At 51.5% G+C, this 12,279-nt stretch overlaps 1 protein-coding gene across 1 annotated transcript; it reads left to right on the top strand.

Moving 5' to 3' along the window:
- The first annotated feature begins 2,083 nt into the window (after window positions 1–2,083).
- On the top strand, window positions 2,084–9,071 carry TTC24 (tetratricopeptide repeat domain 24). The gene is made up of 10 exons (XM_024929828.4): window positions 2,084–2,789; window positions 2,950–3,153; window positions 3,761–3,889; window positions 4,057–4,169; window positions 4,513–4,611; window positions 5,583–5,680; window positions 5,831–5,937; window positions 6,419–6,532; window positions 6,655–6,751; window positions 7,175–9,071. Exons 1-10 carry the CDS (start codon window positions 2,084–2,086, stop codon window positions 7,254–7,256), a joined length of 1,749 nt encoding a protein of 582 aa, XP_024785596.1. The 3' UTR covers window positions 7,257–9,071.
- Window positions 9,072–12,279: the final 3,208 nt, after the last annotated feature.

Genomic DNA, 12,279 nt, shown 5'->3' with positions numbered 1-12,279 from the left:
CACTTGAGCCCGGGAGGCAGCGGTTGCAGTGAGCCGAGATGGCGCCACTGCACTCCAGCCTGGGTGATAGAGTGAGACTCCATCTCAAAAAAAAACCTAGAGTCTAACCCCAGCTACGTGACTGCTCTGTGACCTTAGTTAAGTCACATCTGCTGTCTGAGGCTTGGTCCCTTTCTCTGTGAAATGAGGGGATGAAGTAGATGATTTCTGAGGGTGTAACTAGTAAGCGCCCCTCTGATGCCTTGATTCATTTCTTGAAGTGAGGGACTTGAGGGGGTGTGTCTGCAGCACTACCGAGGTTTAGCACTAAGATACGGCTTCAGAGCTGTCACTCAAATAATTCCCTAGGACTGGAGGGTGGTACCTGGTTGTCTAGTAACCTCTAGGGCTTTGAGCTAACAGCTTGGGAGGTAACCCAAGCCAGAGGGGCCATTCCAGAGAGCCAGCTGCGGAGAAGACCCGAGGAGGTAAGGTGTCCTGCAGTGGGGATCCCCACACTGGATGGGGGTGGTCAGGAATGCCCTGGAGTGGAAGGCCTTGAAAAGGCAGGATTTCTGGGTGTTCTTAGAAGCAGGGGGAATTTCTTTTAAAAGAGACTGCTTTTCCTCTGCCTGCCCCTCCTAAAAAAGGGGAAAAAAAGAATAAAATGGGAGGGGTCAAGAGCCCAGGGCCTGGGTCTTTTCCACTCTTTTTCCCATCTCCTGGGAGGAGAGTTCATAAAAAGCTTTTGCCCTTCAAGGGGAAAAATACAAACAGGATATACAAGCTGCTGAGATGCTTGTATTCAGGTTTAAGAGGGCTCTGGAGACCAGAGCAGGAGGCTGGGGGCCTAGAACCAGCCAGCAGACAGAAAGCGGAAGAAATGGAGAGAGAGCTTCCCCTTGAGCTAGGGAAGGGGCAGTAAATGCATGTTCCGTCCCACACCACACTCCTTTTCAGAGAATCCTTCTCTCCTGGAGGTTCGCTCCTTGCCAATTCAGGAGCCTCCTCACCCTAGGGTCCCCAGTGCCTAGTGTGGCTCCTAGCACATAGCAGGGGCTCACTGAGTGCTTGTTGAACTGACCTGAACTACGTCTTGAGATTAGATAGCAGGAGTACCTAGATGATGAGTGGGGGGGGGGGGGGTGTCTGTGGAGGCACAGTGTGAAGGAGGTTATGGAGGAGAGGCCCTGCATATGCGGTTCCTTCATCTATTTATTTGCAGTTTTTTTTTTGAGACAGAGTCTCTCTCTGTCACCCAGGCTGGAGTGCAATGGCGCGATCTCAGCTCACTGCAACCTCCACCTCCCGGGTTCAAGCAATTCTCCTGCCTCAGCCTCCCGAGTAGCTGGGATTACAGGCGCCCGCCACCACACCCGGCTAATTTTTGTATTTTTAGTAGAGACGGGGTTTTGCCATGTTGGCCAGGCTGGTCTCTATCTCTTGACCTTGTGATCCGCCCACCTCAGCCTCCCAAAATGCTGGGATTACTGGTGTGAGCCATCGCACCTGGCCTATTTGTTCAATCCAAAAACACTCGTATGGTGGTAACATATACATAACATACAATTTACCATTTTAACCATTTTAAAATGTGCAGTTCAGTGGCATTAAGTACACTCACATTATTGTGCAATTAACACCACTATCCATCTCCAGAACTTTTTCATCTCCTTTCGTAAACATTTATTGAGAATCTACTGTGTGCCAGACCCTGCAAGTTGCTCCAAATCTAGTAGTGGGGGGAAGACAATAAAGTCATCGACTCTGACCCAGTGTGATAAATGCTATAAAAGACATAGGCATCAAGTGCTATGGGACCACAGGAGTACCCAGTTGGTTGAGAAGAAGGTGCGTTCTGAAGTAAGCTGTTACTTGACTTGAGTCTTGAAGGAGGACTAAGAATTAGTCAGGACGTTAGAGTGAGAGTGGATATGGTGCCCAATGGGACAGAAGAAACAAAGTGAGAGATCAGAGAGCAATCCTTGAAACCCTGAGGGTCATGCTAGGGCAGGGGTAGAGCTGAATTGCCCTAAGGGGGTCCTGCTATCTAGAGGAAGCCAAGGCTGACATACTGAGCCCTATGTTCCCCTTTGTCAGCCCTATGTCTTCCCCCAACCCTGAGGATGTGCCCCAGAGGCCAGAACCTGAGCCCTCAAGCTCCAATAAGAAAAAGAAGAAAAGAAAGTGGCTGCGGCAAGAAGCCAGCATCCAAGCCCTCACCAGGGCTGGCCATGGGGCCCTTCAGGCTGGCCAGAACCATGAAGCCTTGAACAACTTCCAGAGGGCCTTCCTTCTGGCCTCCAAAGCCCCACAAACCAGGGATACCCCTGTGCTCCAGGCCTGCGCCTTCAACCTGGGGGCTGCCTATGTGGAGACTGGGGACCCAGCCAGAGGCCTTGAGCTACTCCTGCGAGCCCACCCTGAAGAGAAGGCACAGGGCAGGCGACACGGCGACCAATGTTTCAATGTGGCTTTGGCCTACCATGCCCTCGGCGAGCTGCCTCAAGCTTTGGCCTGGTACCACAGGGCCCTGGGCCACTACCAGCCACAGGGTGACCAGGGAGAAGCCTGGGCAAAAATGGGAGCCTGCTACCAGGCTCTGGGACAGCCTGAGCTAGCAGCCCACTGCCTGCAGGAAGCAAGCCAGGCCTATGCTCAAGAGAGACAGCTGCGGGCCGCAGCCCTGGCACTGGGGGCTGCGGCAGGATGTATGCTGAAGAGTGGGCGGCATCGGGTGGGGGAAGTTGTGCAGGTGCTGGAGAAAAGCCGGAGGCTTGCCGAGAGGAGCACTGAGAGGCGACTGCTGGGTGAGACCTTCGGGCAGGGAAGGCATGGGATCTGGGGAGACACAGAGCCTGGTGATACTCAGAGGGCTGGGTTTGGGGAACCCTGGAGGAGTCGATAGGGGCTGTACCAGCCTCATTTATATCTGGTCCAGCTACCAGTGACCCTGGCTATTCCCTCTAGGGCACGTCTATAACGATCTAGGCCTGGGCTACTCCCAGCTCCAGCTGTTCCCGCTGGCCGTGGAGGCCTTCCTGCAGGCCCTGCCCCTGTGCTGGGTGCCAGGAGAGCAGGCCACAGTGCTAAGAAACCTCGGGATGGCCCACAATGCCCTCGGCAACTATCAGGAAGCTCGGGAGTTTCACCAGAAGGCTGCTGACCTACACGGTGGGTGCCTGGGGCCGGGGAATGGGACTGGGACTAAGACACTAAGAAGGGGTTCCAAAAGGGGCCCAAGGCTTAAGGGTGGATGGCCCTTTGGGACCACTTATGGAGCCTGAAAATCCAGAACCAGTGGGGGAGAGCTGGAAGTGCAGGAGATGGGACAGCCAGACAGGACAGAGGGTTGTGGGCCCAGAGGCGGAGGCCTCAGGGTTGGGAAGGCAACAGTGGGCAGGGGGAAGGGTACTGGCTGCGAGAGGAGGCCTGAAGCGGAGTCCAGCCCCTCTGCTGACTGTTTGTGTGACATTGAGGAACCACTTTCACTCTCTGAGCTTCAGTTTCCACATTTTTAAAAACGGGGCCATTAACACCTGCCTTGCCTGCATCACAGGGTTGCTGCCTGACTCAAACTAGCCAGGTGGAGGCACTCACACCATAACTCATAATGGGGCCAGGCTGGGTGTGGAGGGTTCAGGCCTCTCGGATGCATCTGGAGTGTGCTGGGGCTGGGCACCAGGCCTCCTGGGAGGTCTGTCTTGGTTGCTGGAGGGTGGGGTCCTGATGTCCCAGCAGCCAGAGTCCCCTCTGAGGATGGGGTGGGCTCTGTCCTCAGGCTCTGTGGGGCAGCGGTGGGAGCAGGGCCGGAGCTTTGGCAGCCTGGCCTTTGCATTGAGCCAGCTGGGGGACCACAAGGCTGCCAGAGACAACTACCTGCATGCCCTGCAGGCTGCCCGGGACTCTGGTAAGCGTGAGAGGGTTGGGATGTGACTGGGACAGTGGGGAGGCTGAGGGTCCTAGGGGCTGGCGGGGAGGCAGATGGGGGGAACTGAGGGTAGGGAGTGCCTCTGAGGGGGTGGATCAGTGGGGTAGGAAGTCATGAAAGGACCTTCCAGGCTCTCTTTCTCTCAGGGGACATGAAGGGACAGTGGCAGGCCTGTGAGGGTCTGGGGGCTGCTGCAGCCAGGCTGGGGCAGTATGACCAGGCCTTGAAGTACTATAAGGAAGCACTGGCCCAGTGTCAGGTGAGACCCCGCACACCGGAATCCACCTCTCCCCTGCTATCCCTCTTCTGGCTGACATTCCTGCCTTCACTCCTTGTCTTCTCCCCATCACTCACTCAATCAGCAAACATGCACTGGACACACTGTGTGCTAGGTCTTGGGATACTATTGTGAGGAAGAGTTCATCGCTGTCCACAATTCTGGGCAGGTGGTGGCAGGACCCTGGGAAAGGCATGGGGATGGGGTAGAAGAGAGGGGAAACAAAGCCCCCCCCACTCCCTTTCCTGTTTCCTTCTTCCCCAACCCCCAGAGGACCATAAGGTCCAGGCATTCCCCATTACCCTATTATCCACCCTCTTCCCAGAAGGAGCCAGATTCTGTGCGAGAACGGCTGGTGGCCAAGCTGGCAGACACCGTGAGGACGCGCTTGGCCCAGGTGGGGCTGGTCCAGACTCACACCCTGGTGAGATGACACCTGAGACAAGGAGATGGGGGTGGAGAGAGGTTACCCAGAGAAGGGGTTGGTGGTAAGCAGAGCCGCTGTTCCCTGGGATGCTGCGCGCTTGGCCGCTCATCTGTGTTCATCCGCCTTGAGCCTGCGCATGAGATATATCACTTTCCAAGGGTGGGAGGTGGGTGGGGGACTGTGGCACGTCTCCAACACAAGGGCTGATATGTAGGTGATTAAAAATAAAGAAATAAATTTAAAAGAATCGGTAGGCCATGTGTGCAAGGAGGTAGAAAGTTTCAAGTCCTTGACTGCAGTTCCCTAAATGGCCACAGGATGGAGATGTGCTCCAAGGAAGTCCCTCTCTCCCGTCTTTAAGTCTCTGGAGGTCATTTCTCTGTGGGTTCTCCACCGTGTTCCTCCTTCCAAGTCTCTGCTTTAACCTGTTTCTACCTCCGGGTCTCTCTGTACGATTCGTTGGCTCTCCAACCGCCTCCTCCTTCACATTTTCAGACAACCCCAGAAAACCTCTTCCCGCTCCGGGAATTGAAATGATACTTTAATATTTATATGTATTTAATAGGTTTTATGCCCTTGCATTTTAAAGACCATATTTAAAGACACCATATTTTAAATCTGCAAGCAAAATTAAATTAGCCTGGTACAGGCAGAGGATTGGATTGAGGGGTCAGAATACCTGGGTCCCAGCCAATGTCTGCCACCTATTTTCTGTGACTTTACGGTATCAGGCCCCAGAAGGGATGGGGTGGTCATCAGGCGCTGGCCAGGTCTGCTAGTCCCTAAATCTGAATTCAAGCTTGAGAGTTACTAGCAGGGACCTTAATAGAACAAAGAGCCTCACCCCAGAATTGTATTCTCCGAGACAAGCGGCAGAGCCCGAATTGTCTCTATCACATAAGTCTCTGGAGGGAGCTGGGATGGCCGTTTTTCTCAGACCTATTCCCTTTACTCCACTTCATTCCCAGACTTCGGCTCCGGGAAGACTCCAGGCTCCAGGTGGGGCCAGCCAGGCGGAGGGGACCCCAGCAAAGGCAGGAAGCAGCACAGCAGGTGCCCAGCACAGGTGAGGGTGGGAATGGTGCAGCAGAGATGCATGCGCCCTCTGCAGGGTGTTGGGGGCTGTCGCAGTGGGGTAGGACCCCATGTGTACCCCCAGGGAGGAGGGGACTGGTGTCGCTCTGCCAAGCTGTGCCCTGGTTCCTTGCCCCTACAGATCTTCCAGTGGGTGGGAAGATGAAGAGTTTGAGGAGGGCCACCAGAAGAAAAAAGAGGAGAGGTCGGCAAACGTTCCGGTGAGGGCTGGGCCGGGAAGACCAGAGCGTGAGTCGATGTAGAGTATTCCTGGCGGTGCCTCTCCTTACTGCAAATATGGCACTCCCACCCCCACCCGCCTGCCTCCGCTTCTTATGCCCATCCCACCATCCCGCCTTCCTGTTGTCATTTCTTTGAGGCCTGGCACAACCTCGCGCCACCCCTGACCCTGGCTGTCCCAGTTCACAAGTCCCCAACAGCCCTCCCATGATTTCTGCTTGTCTCTCAAGGCCCTGGACCATTTTCCCTGAACCCTTCCAGAACTCCCTCTTCCTTCCTGCTCTCATGGCTTTCCTAACTTCTAGAACTTTGCATCTTGGACCCCAGGGTTTTGTTGAAAGCCTACTCTGTGCCCAACACAGCGCTGGGTGCTGTTGGTAAACCCCAGCTCACTACTTAATAGCATCTCCCACAAAGACTTGCAACTCAGGGAGCAGAGTTCTTTGCTACTTGTTGAGCTGACCTGAATTTACCGATGTCTCCTTTTCAGTGTGTTTCCTTCCAGGCACAGTGAATCATTCGCACCATCTAGCTTCTAGTTGCCCCACGTTTACCAAGCACACGCCCTGCAGAGGGACAGTCCTCGGCAAAGCCTCCATCTATAGTGAGCAGTGCATCCCCTGACACCGCCCCAACTCGTGGTTCTTCTCTCAGAGCTTTTTTCCACCATGATAGTTCTTGGTGCAGAGAGGCACGTGATGAATGTGTCTGTCCTTCTCCATCTAGGTCCAGGACCCAGGGCCCATCTTCCATTTGTAGGTCCAGGCCCTCCCAGAGCGGAGTACCCTAGCATCTTGGTACCCAATGGCCCTCAAGCCAATAGGTGGGTCCTTGGGGGAAAGAAGGAGGCCTGGAGAATAGCAAAAAAAGTAGAATATGTGGCTTGGGATGATTTTAATGAAACACGACTGCTGTTGAAGTTGGGGGAAGCTGGGATCTCATGATTGGGATATAGGGCCCCGAGCCCCACTTTGTCTTTGCCCTTTAGCAATGTGAACAACCCTCACCCGGCTCTGGAAGCCCGGGGTATGCCCTGCTTCCTAAATGGCCTGATGGTAGGCCTCAGTGAAAGACAGGGTGCTGCAGGATGGGGGGATATGAAGCTTAAGCCAACTCCCTCCTTCTCTGGAGCCCACCAGCAGAGGTAAGGGCCAAATAGGGCAGAGGGAAGCTGAGGCCAAGGCAGGCTGCCTCCTGCTGTCTCCCCAGTCACCCCCACTGGCAAGCCCCTCCCTGCCTCTTTCAGGTCATCCAGGTGGCCCAGGGAAAGCCTCAGCAGGAGCCGCCAGAGGAGACCCACGGAGTCGGGCATCTGCACTATTGTGTGACCTCCCCCTGCCAGCCTCAGCCCTCATCCCTGAAGCACCTGTCCAACACGCACACACTAGGGGGTCCTGGGGACCAAGCCTCTTCCCAGTTGCTCAGCCCTGCAGGGATGTGGAACACAGTGCAGCCAGTGGACTCCTGAGGAGGCTGGCCAAGGGCTTTGCAGGCTCGGCCCTGAGAGGTTCTGTTTGTTCCTCCTTGGGATGTTTGGACTCAGTAGGTAAAAGAAAAAAGGAAAATGGATGGCAAATTCCCTGTCTTTCTGGATCCAAATCTTATGATTGCTAGGGGCCTGGCAGTTCTAAAAACTGACTTCGTGGTCAAGTAGCTTTGGAGTCACTGACTGTCTCCAGACGTCCATTTTTGCACATGAGAAATGAGGATATAATACTACAGAAGAGGCATCTTACCCAACCAATGCACCTTACTTCTCTGTGAAACACAGGGGATGCTGGGCGCAGGCCTAGGCTGTGGCCTGTAGCCTGTAGGACAGCTCCTGCCAGCAGCCACAGGAACAGTGATGTGATGTAACATTTCCCAAGTACTTAGCTCATGCCCCACCCTATTCTAGGTGCTTAGCTCATGCCCCACCCTATTCTAGGTGCTTAGCTCATGCCCCACCCTATTCTAGGTGCTTAGCTCATGCCCCACCCTATTCTAGGTGCTTCACAAGTGTATTCTCCTCTAATCCTCACAACAAATATATGAGGTGCTATTATCCCCTTTCACAAATGAGGAAAATAAGGCACAAAGCTTCAGTAATCTGAATTCCCAGGTCACGTAACTAGTATGTAGAGAAGCTGGGAATCAAACCCAGGCAGTGAGCACTTTCTAGAATGCTGTGCAGTTCCACTTCCCCAGCTAAGCCCTTGCTTACCCAGAGTCCATTGTGATTTAATATCAAGTGTGTCTATGTCCGTTGTATGTGTTATTGTAATTCATAATGTAATTAAATACTATACACATTGATGAACAGGCCAGGTGAGATGGCTCACCCTTGTAATCCTAGCACTTTGCGAGGCCAAGGTGGGAGGATTGCTTGAGCCCAGGAGTTTGAGACCACCCTGGGCAACATAGTGAGACCCCATGTCAATGTAAAAGAAAATTTATCTTTAAAAAAAAAAATTGATGAACTGAGAGTGGGAAAAGCAGCACTGTTTCTATAAAAACTAAGTTGGATCCTTAGAAGACTCGACTAAGATAAGTTACTTTTTCTTTATTACTCTTATGCTTTATCTTCCAGTGATGGAGGAAAAAGTGAGTTTATTTATTTATTGAGACAGGGTCTTGCTCTGTTGCTCAGGCTGGAGTGCAGTGGCACGATCACATCTTACTGCAGCCTCAACCCCCTGGGCTCAAGCGATCTTCCCACCTCAGCCTCCCACTAGGAGTACAGGTGCACCACCATGCCAGGCTAATTAAAAGATATATATATATAGAGAGACAGGGTCTCACTATGTTGCCCAGACTGGTCTCAAACTCCTGGGCTCAAGCCATCTTCCCGCCTTGGTGTCCCAAAGTGTTAGGATTACAGATGTGAGTCACTGCGCCCAGCCTGTGAGTCACTTTATTTTTTTATTTGTTTGTTTGTTTATTTATTTATTGAGAGGGAGTCTCGCTCTGTCTCCCAGGCTGGAGTGCAATGGCGTGATCTCGGCTCACTGCAACCTCCACCTTCCGGGTTCAAGTGGTTCTCCTACCTCAGCCTCCCGAGTAGCTGGGATTACAGGTGCATGCCACCAAGCCCGGCTAATTTTTGTATTTTCAGTAGAGATAGGGTTTCGCCATGTTGGCCAGGCTGGTCTCAAACTCCTGGCCTCAGGTGATCCGCCTGCCTCGGTCTTCCAAAGTGTTAGGGTTACAGGCGTGAGCCACTGCGGCTGGCCTCTGTGAGTTACTTTAAAAAGCTACCGTGGGCTGGGCACAGTAGCTTATGCCTGTAATCCCAGCACTTTGGGAGGCCAAGGTGGATGGATCACTTGAGGCCAGGAGTTTGAGACCGGCCTGGCCAACATGGCGAAACCCTGTCTGTACTAAAAATACAAAAAATCAGTGGGGCATGGTGGTGCATGCCTGTAATCTCAGCTACTTGGGAGCCTGAGGCAGGATAATTCACTTGAAACTGGAAGGTGGAGGTTGCAGTGAGCCAAGATCATGCCACTGCACTCCAGCCTAGGCAACAGAGTGAGACTCTGCCTCAAAAGAAAAGATAAAAGCTGCTATGGAATTAGATGTGAGCAACAAGATTATTACAAATTGGGGGAATAATAATAAAAATATAAATTCTGCACTCAAGATTGCTTCAAACATGCCATTAACTGTTTCACTTTAAGGAAGCAAACTGGAAATTGCGGGTGATACATAACTGGTGAGGTTTATATAAGAAAGAAGATGAGGAATCTAATCACAGGCTCCATCCTCAAAGAAAAGACCCTGGCCACACTTTGACAGATGGAAAATTAATGTATTTTTTAAAGTTGAAATAAAATAATCCACTCCTGATCATGTCAGATAAGAGAAAGTAGGGAAGGCAAAACTTTACCTCCACTCTCTTAGGGTCTCTAGCTGGGACAGATAATTAAATTGACATAAAACAGATTAACAAGAGAAAAGCATACAGATTTACTTAATATAAATTTTATGTGACACAGGAGCCCTCATAAAGCAATGAAGACCCAAAGAAGGAAAACCTAAATGTTTTGTACTAGGTCGAACAAAGAGCCAATTGTGGAAAAGCAGCTAAAATATATGGGGAGGCCAGTCGCAGGGGCTCACACCTGTAATCCCAGCACTTTGGGAGGCCAAGGTGGGTGGATCAGTTGAGCCCAGGAGTTTGAGACCAACCTGGGCAACATGGTGAGACCCCATCTCTACAAAAACTACAAAAATTAGCCAGGTGTGGTGGTGTGTGCCTGTAGTCCCAGCTACTAGGGAAGCTGAGGCAGGAGAATCGCTCGAACCCAGGAGTCAGAGGTTGCAGTGAGCCGAGATCATGCCACTGCACTGCAGCCTGGGTGACCGAGTGAGACTGTATCTCCAAAAAAATAATAAAAATAAAATATATGGGGAGGCTAAAGGAAGATAAGAGATATTTTAACAAGGTCTGTTTGTACAGAATTCTCTCAGCTTCGACTCCCTGTCTCTGGTGATAAGAATGTTTCTTTCCTCCTGGAGGAAGGCATTCATTGTTCACACGGGAGTTTTGTTTCCTGCTTTCAGGAAGAAAAGGGGAGGTTAGAGCACTCTTCTTATACTTACCATTTTTCTTTTTCTTTTCTTTTTTTTTTTTTTTTTTTTGGGATGGAGTCTGGCTCTGTCGCCCAGACTGGAGTGCAGTGGCATGATCTTGGCACACTGCAACCTCCTCTTCCCAGATTCAAGCGATTCTCTTGCCTCAGCCTCCTGAGTAGCTGGGGTTACAGGCGCTCGCCACCACGCCCTGCTAATTTTTTTTGTATTTTTAGTAGAGATGGGGTTTCACCATATTGGCCAGGCTGGTCTCGAACTCCTGACATCAGGTGATCCACCTGCCTTGGCCTCCCAAAGTGTTGGGATTACAGGTGTGAGCCAGTGCATCCAGCCCTAATTTTTGTATTTTTAGTAGAGGTGGTGTTTCACCATGTTGGCCAGGCTGGTCTTGAACTCCTGACCTCAAATGATCCACTCACCTTGGCCTCCCAAACTGCTGGGATTACAGGCGTGAGCCACTGTGCCCTGCCAAGACCTCGCTTCTACAAAAAATATGAAAATTAGTCGGGTGTGGTGGCACGTGCCTGTAGTCCCAGTTACTGGGGAGGCTGAGGCTGGAGGATCACTTGAACCCAGAGGTCCAGGCTGCAGTGAGCCATGATCAGGCGGCTGCACTGCAGCCTGAGTGACAGAGCGAGACCCTGTCTAAAAAACAAAAAAAAACTTCCCTTTACCTGTGTCTTAGCTTGGGCTATCATAATAAAATATCATAGATTGGATGCTCAAGCAACAAATTAATTTCCTGACAGTTATGGGGACTGGAAGTCAGATTAGGGTTCCAGTATGGTGACAGAGAGGAGGGGCAGCGAGAGGAAGAAAGTCTTATAAGGGCACTAATTCTACCAGATCAGGGACTACCTACCCCTTATATCCCAACTAATGCTAATCCCAACCACCCTGTCTCCGAATACCATTACATTGGGGGTTAGGGCTTCAACATATGAATTTGTGAGGGAGGAAGGGAAGGGAACACAAACATTGAATCCATAGCAGTCTGGATAATTATCTTTATCTTAGTGCCTTGATGGTAACTGGTTTGTTACTCTCCAACCTTTTCCCCTAACCACGCAAGACAGTGTGTTTGCATTCTCAAAACCACTAGCCTAAACTCTACTCCTCCTCTCAAGACTTCTAGTGAAACATCATCGTGACCTGGAGCCTATGGTTTCAATTACGTTTTAAACCATAGCTTACCCAAACTATTTAAGGATAATTTTATATTTCCATAGCTATTATCTCAGTAAAGGGGTTAAGCATGACTCGGGAAGTACAGCATGATACCCTGGTAAAACAGAGGTAGGGGAAGCTAATGTAGTGTAGAGGGGGCCTAAGTTACATAGGCTTGGTGGTGTAAATAAGAACAGTAGCTTAATTTCTATACCACGCCCTCTGCGACGGTTTGCAGGCATTAGCACCTATGGAAGTATGTACTCGTTTCCCTGTTGTATAGGCGAAAAACTGACACCAGCAGTTCCCACATTCACTCAGCCACTAAGCAGTGGGGCAGGAATCAAGGCTAACTGCTATGCCATCCATACACCTTTCTGAAAGAGTTACAAAATCAGCACTTATTATCAAAGGGCCGTTGGGAGCAACGCATTTCGGCGTATCTGGAAATGTGTGGCGATCTGTAAACGCTCCTGAGGAGAGCTGGAATCCCAAGTGGAAGGGAAGCTGGACCGGGTGGGAACGGCTCCCCAGCCCAAGGGCTGCTAGAACCCCAAGACTCCAGCCCCGAGCGGCTTCCGGAATCCGCTCGTGCTGGCCCGGCCTCTT

Source organism: Pan paniscus, chromosome 1 (assembly GCF_029289425.2).
Source record: "Pan paniscus chromosome 1, NHGRI_mPanPan1-v2.0_pri, whole genome shotgun sequence".
Lineage (NCBI taxonomy): Eukaryota > Metazoa > Chordata > Mammalia > Primates > Hominidae > Pan > Pan paniscus.
Note: the sequence above shows the minus strand (reverse complement) of the source record. Positions and strands in the feature narration are given on the sequence as shown.

Bases quoted from the DNA above. Each gene is read 5' to 3' on its own strand.
- TTC24 (XM_024929828.4), top strand. From the start codon at position 2,084: ATGTCTTCCCCCAACCCTGAGGATGTGCCCCAGAGGCCAGAACCTGAG. The intron at 6,533-6,654 runs GTGAGCAGTGCA...TTCTCCATCTAG, and splicing joins CGGCAAAGCCTCCATCTATA to GTCCAGGACCCAGGGCCCAT. The intron at 6,752-7,174 runs GTGGGTCCTTGG...TGCCTCTTTCAG, and splicing joins AATGGCCCTCAAGCCAATAG to GTCATCCAGGTGGCCCAGGG.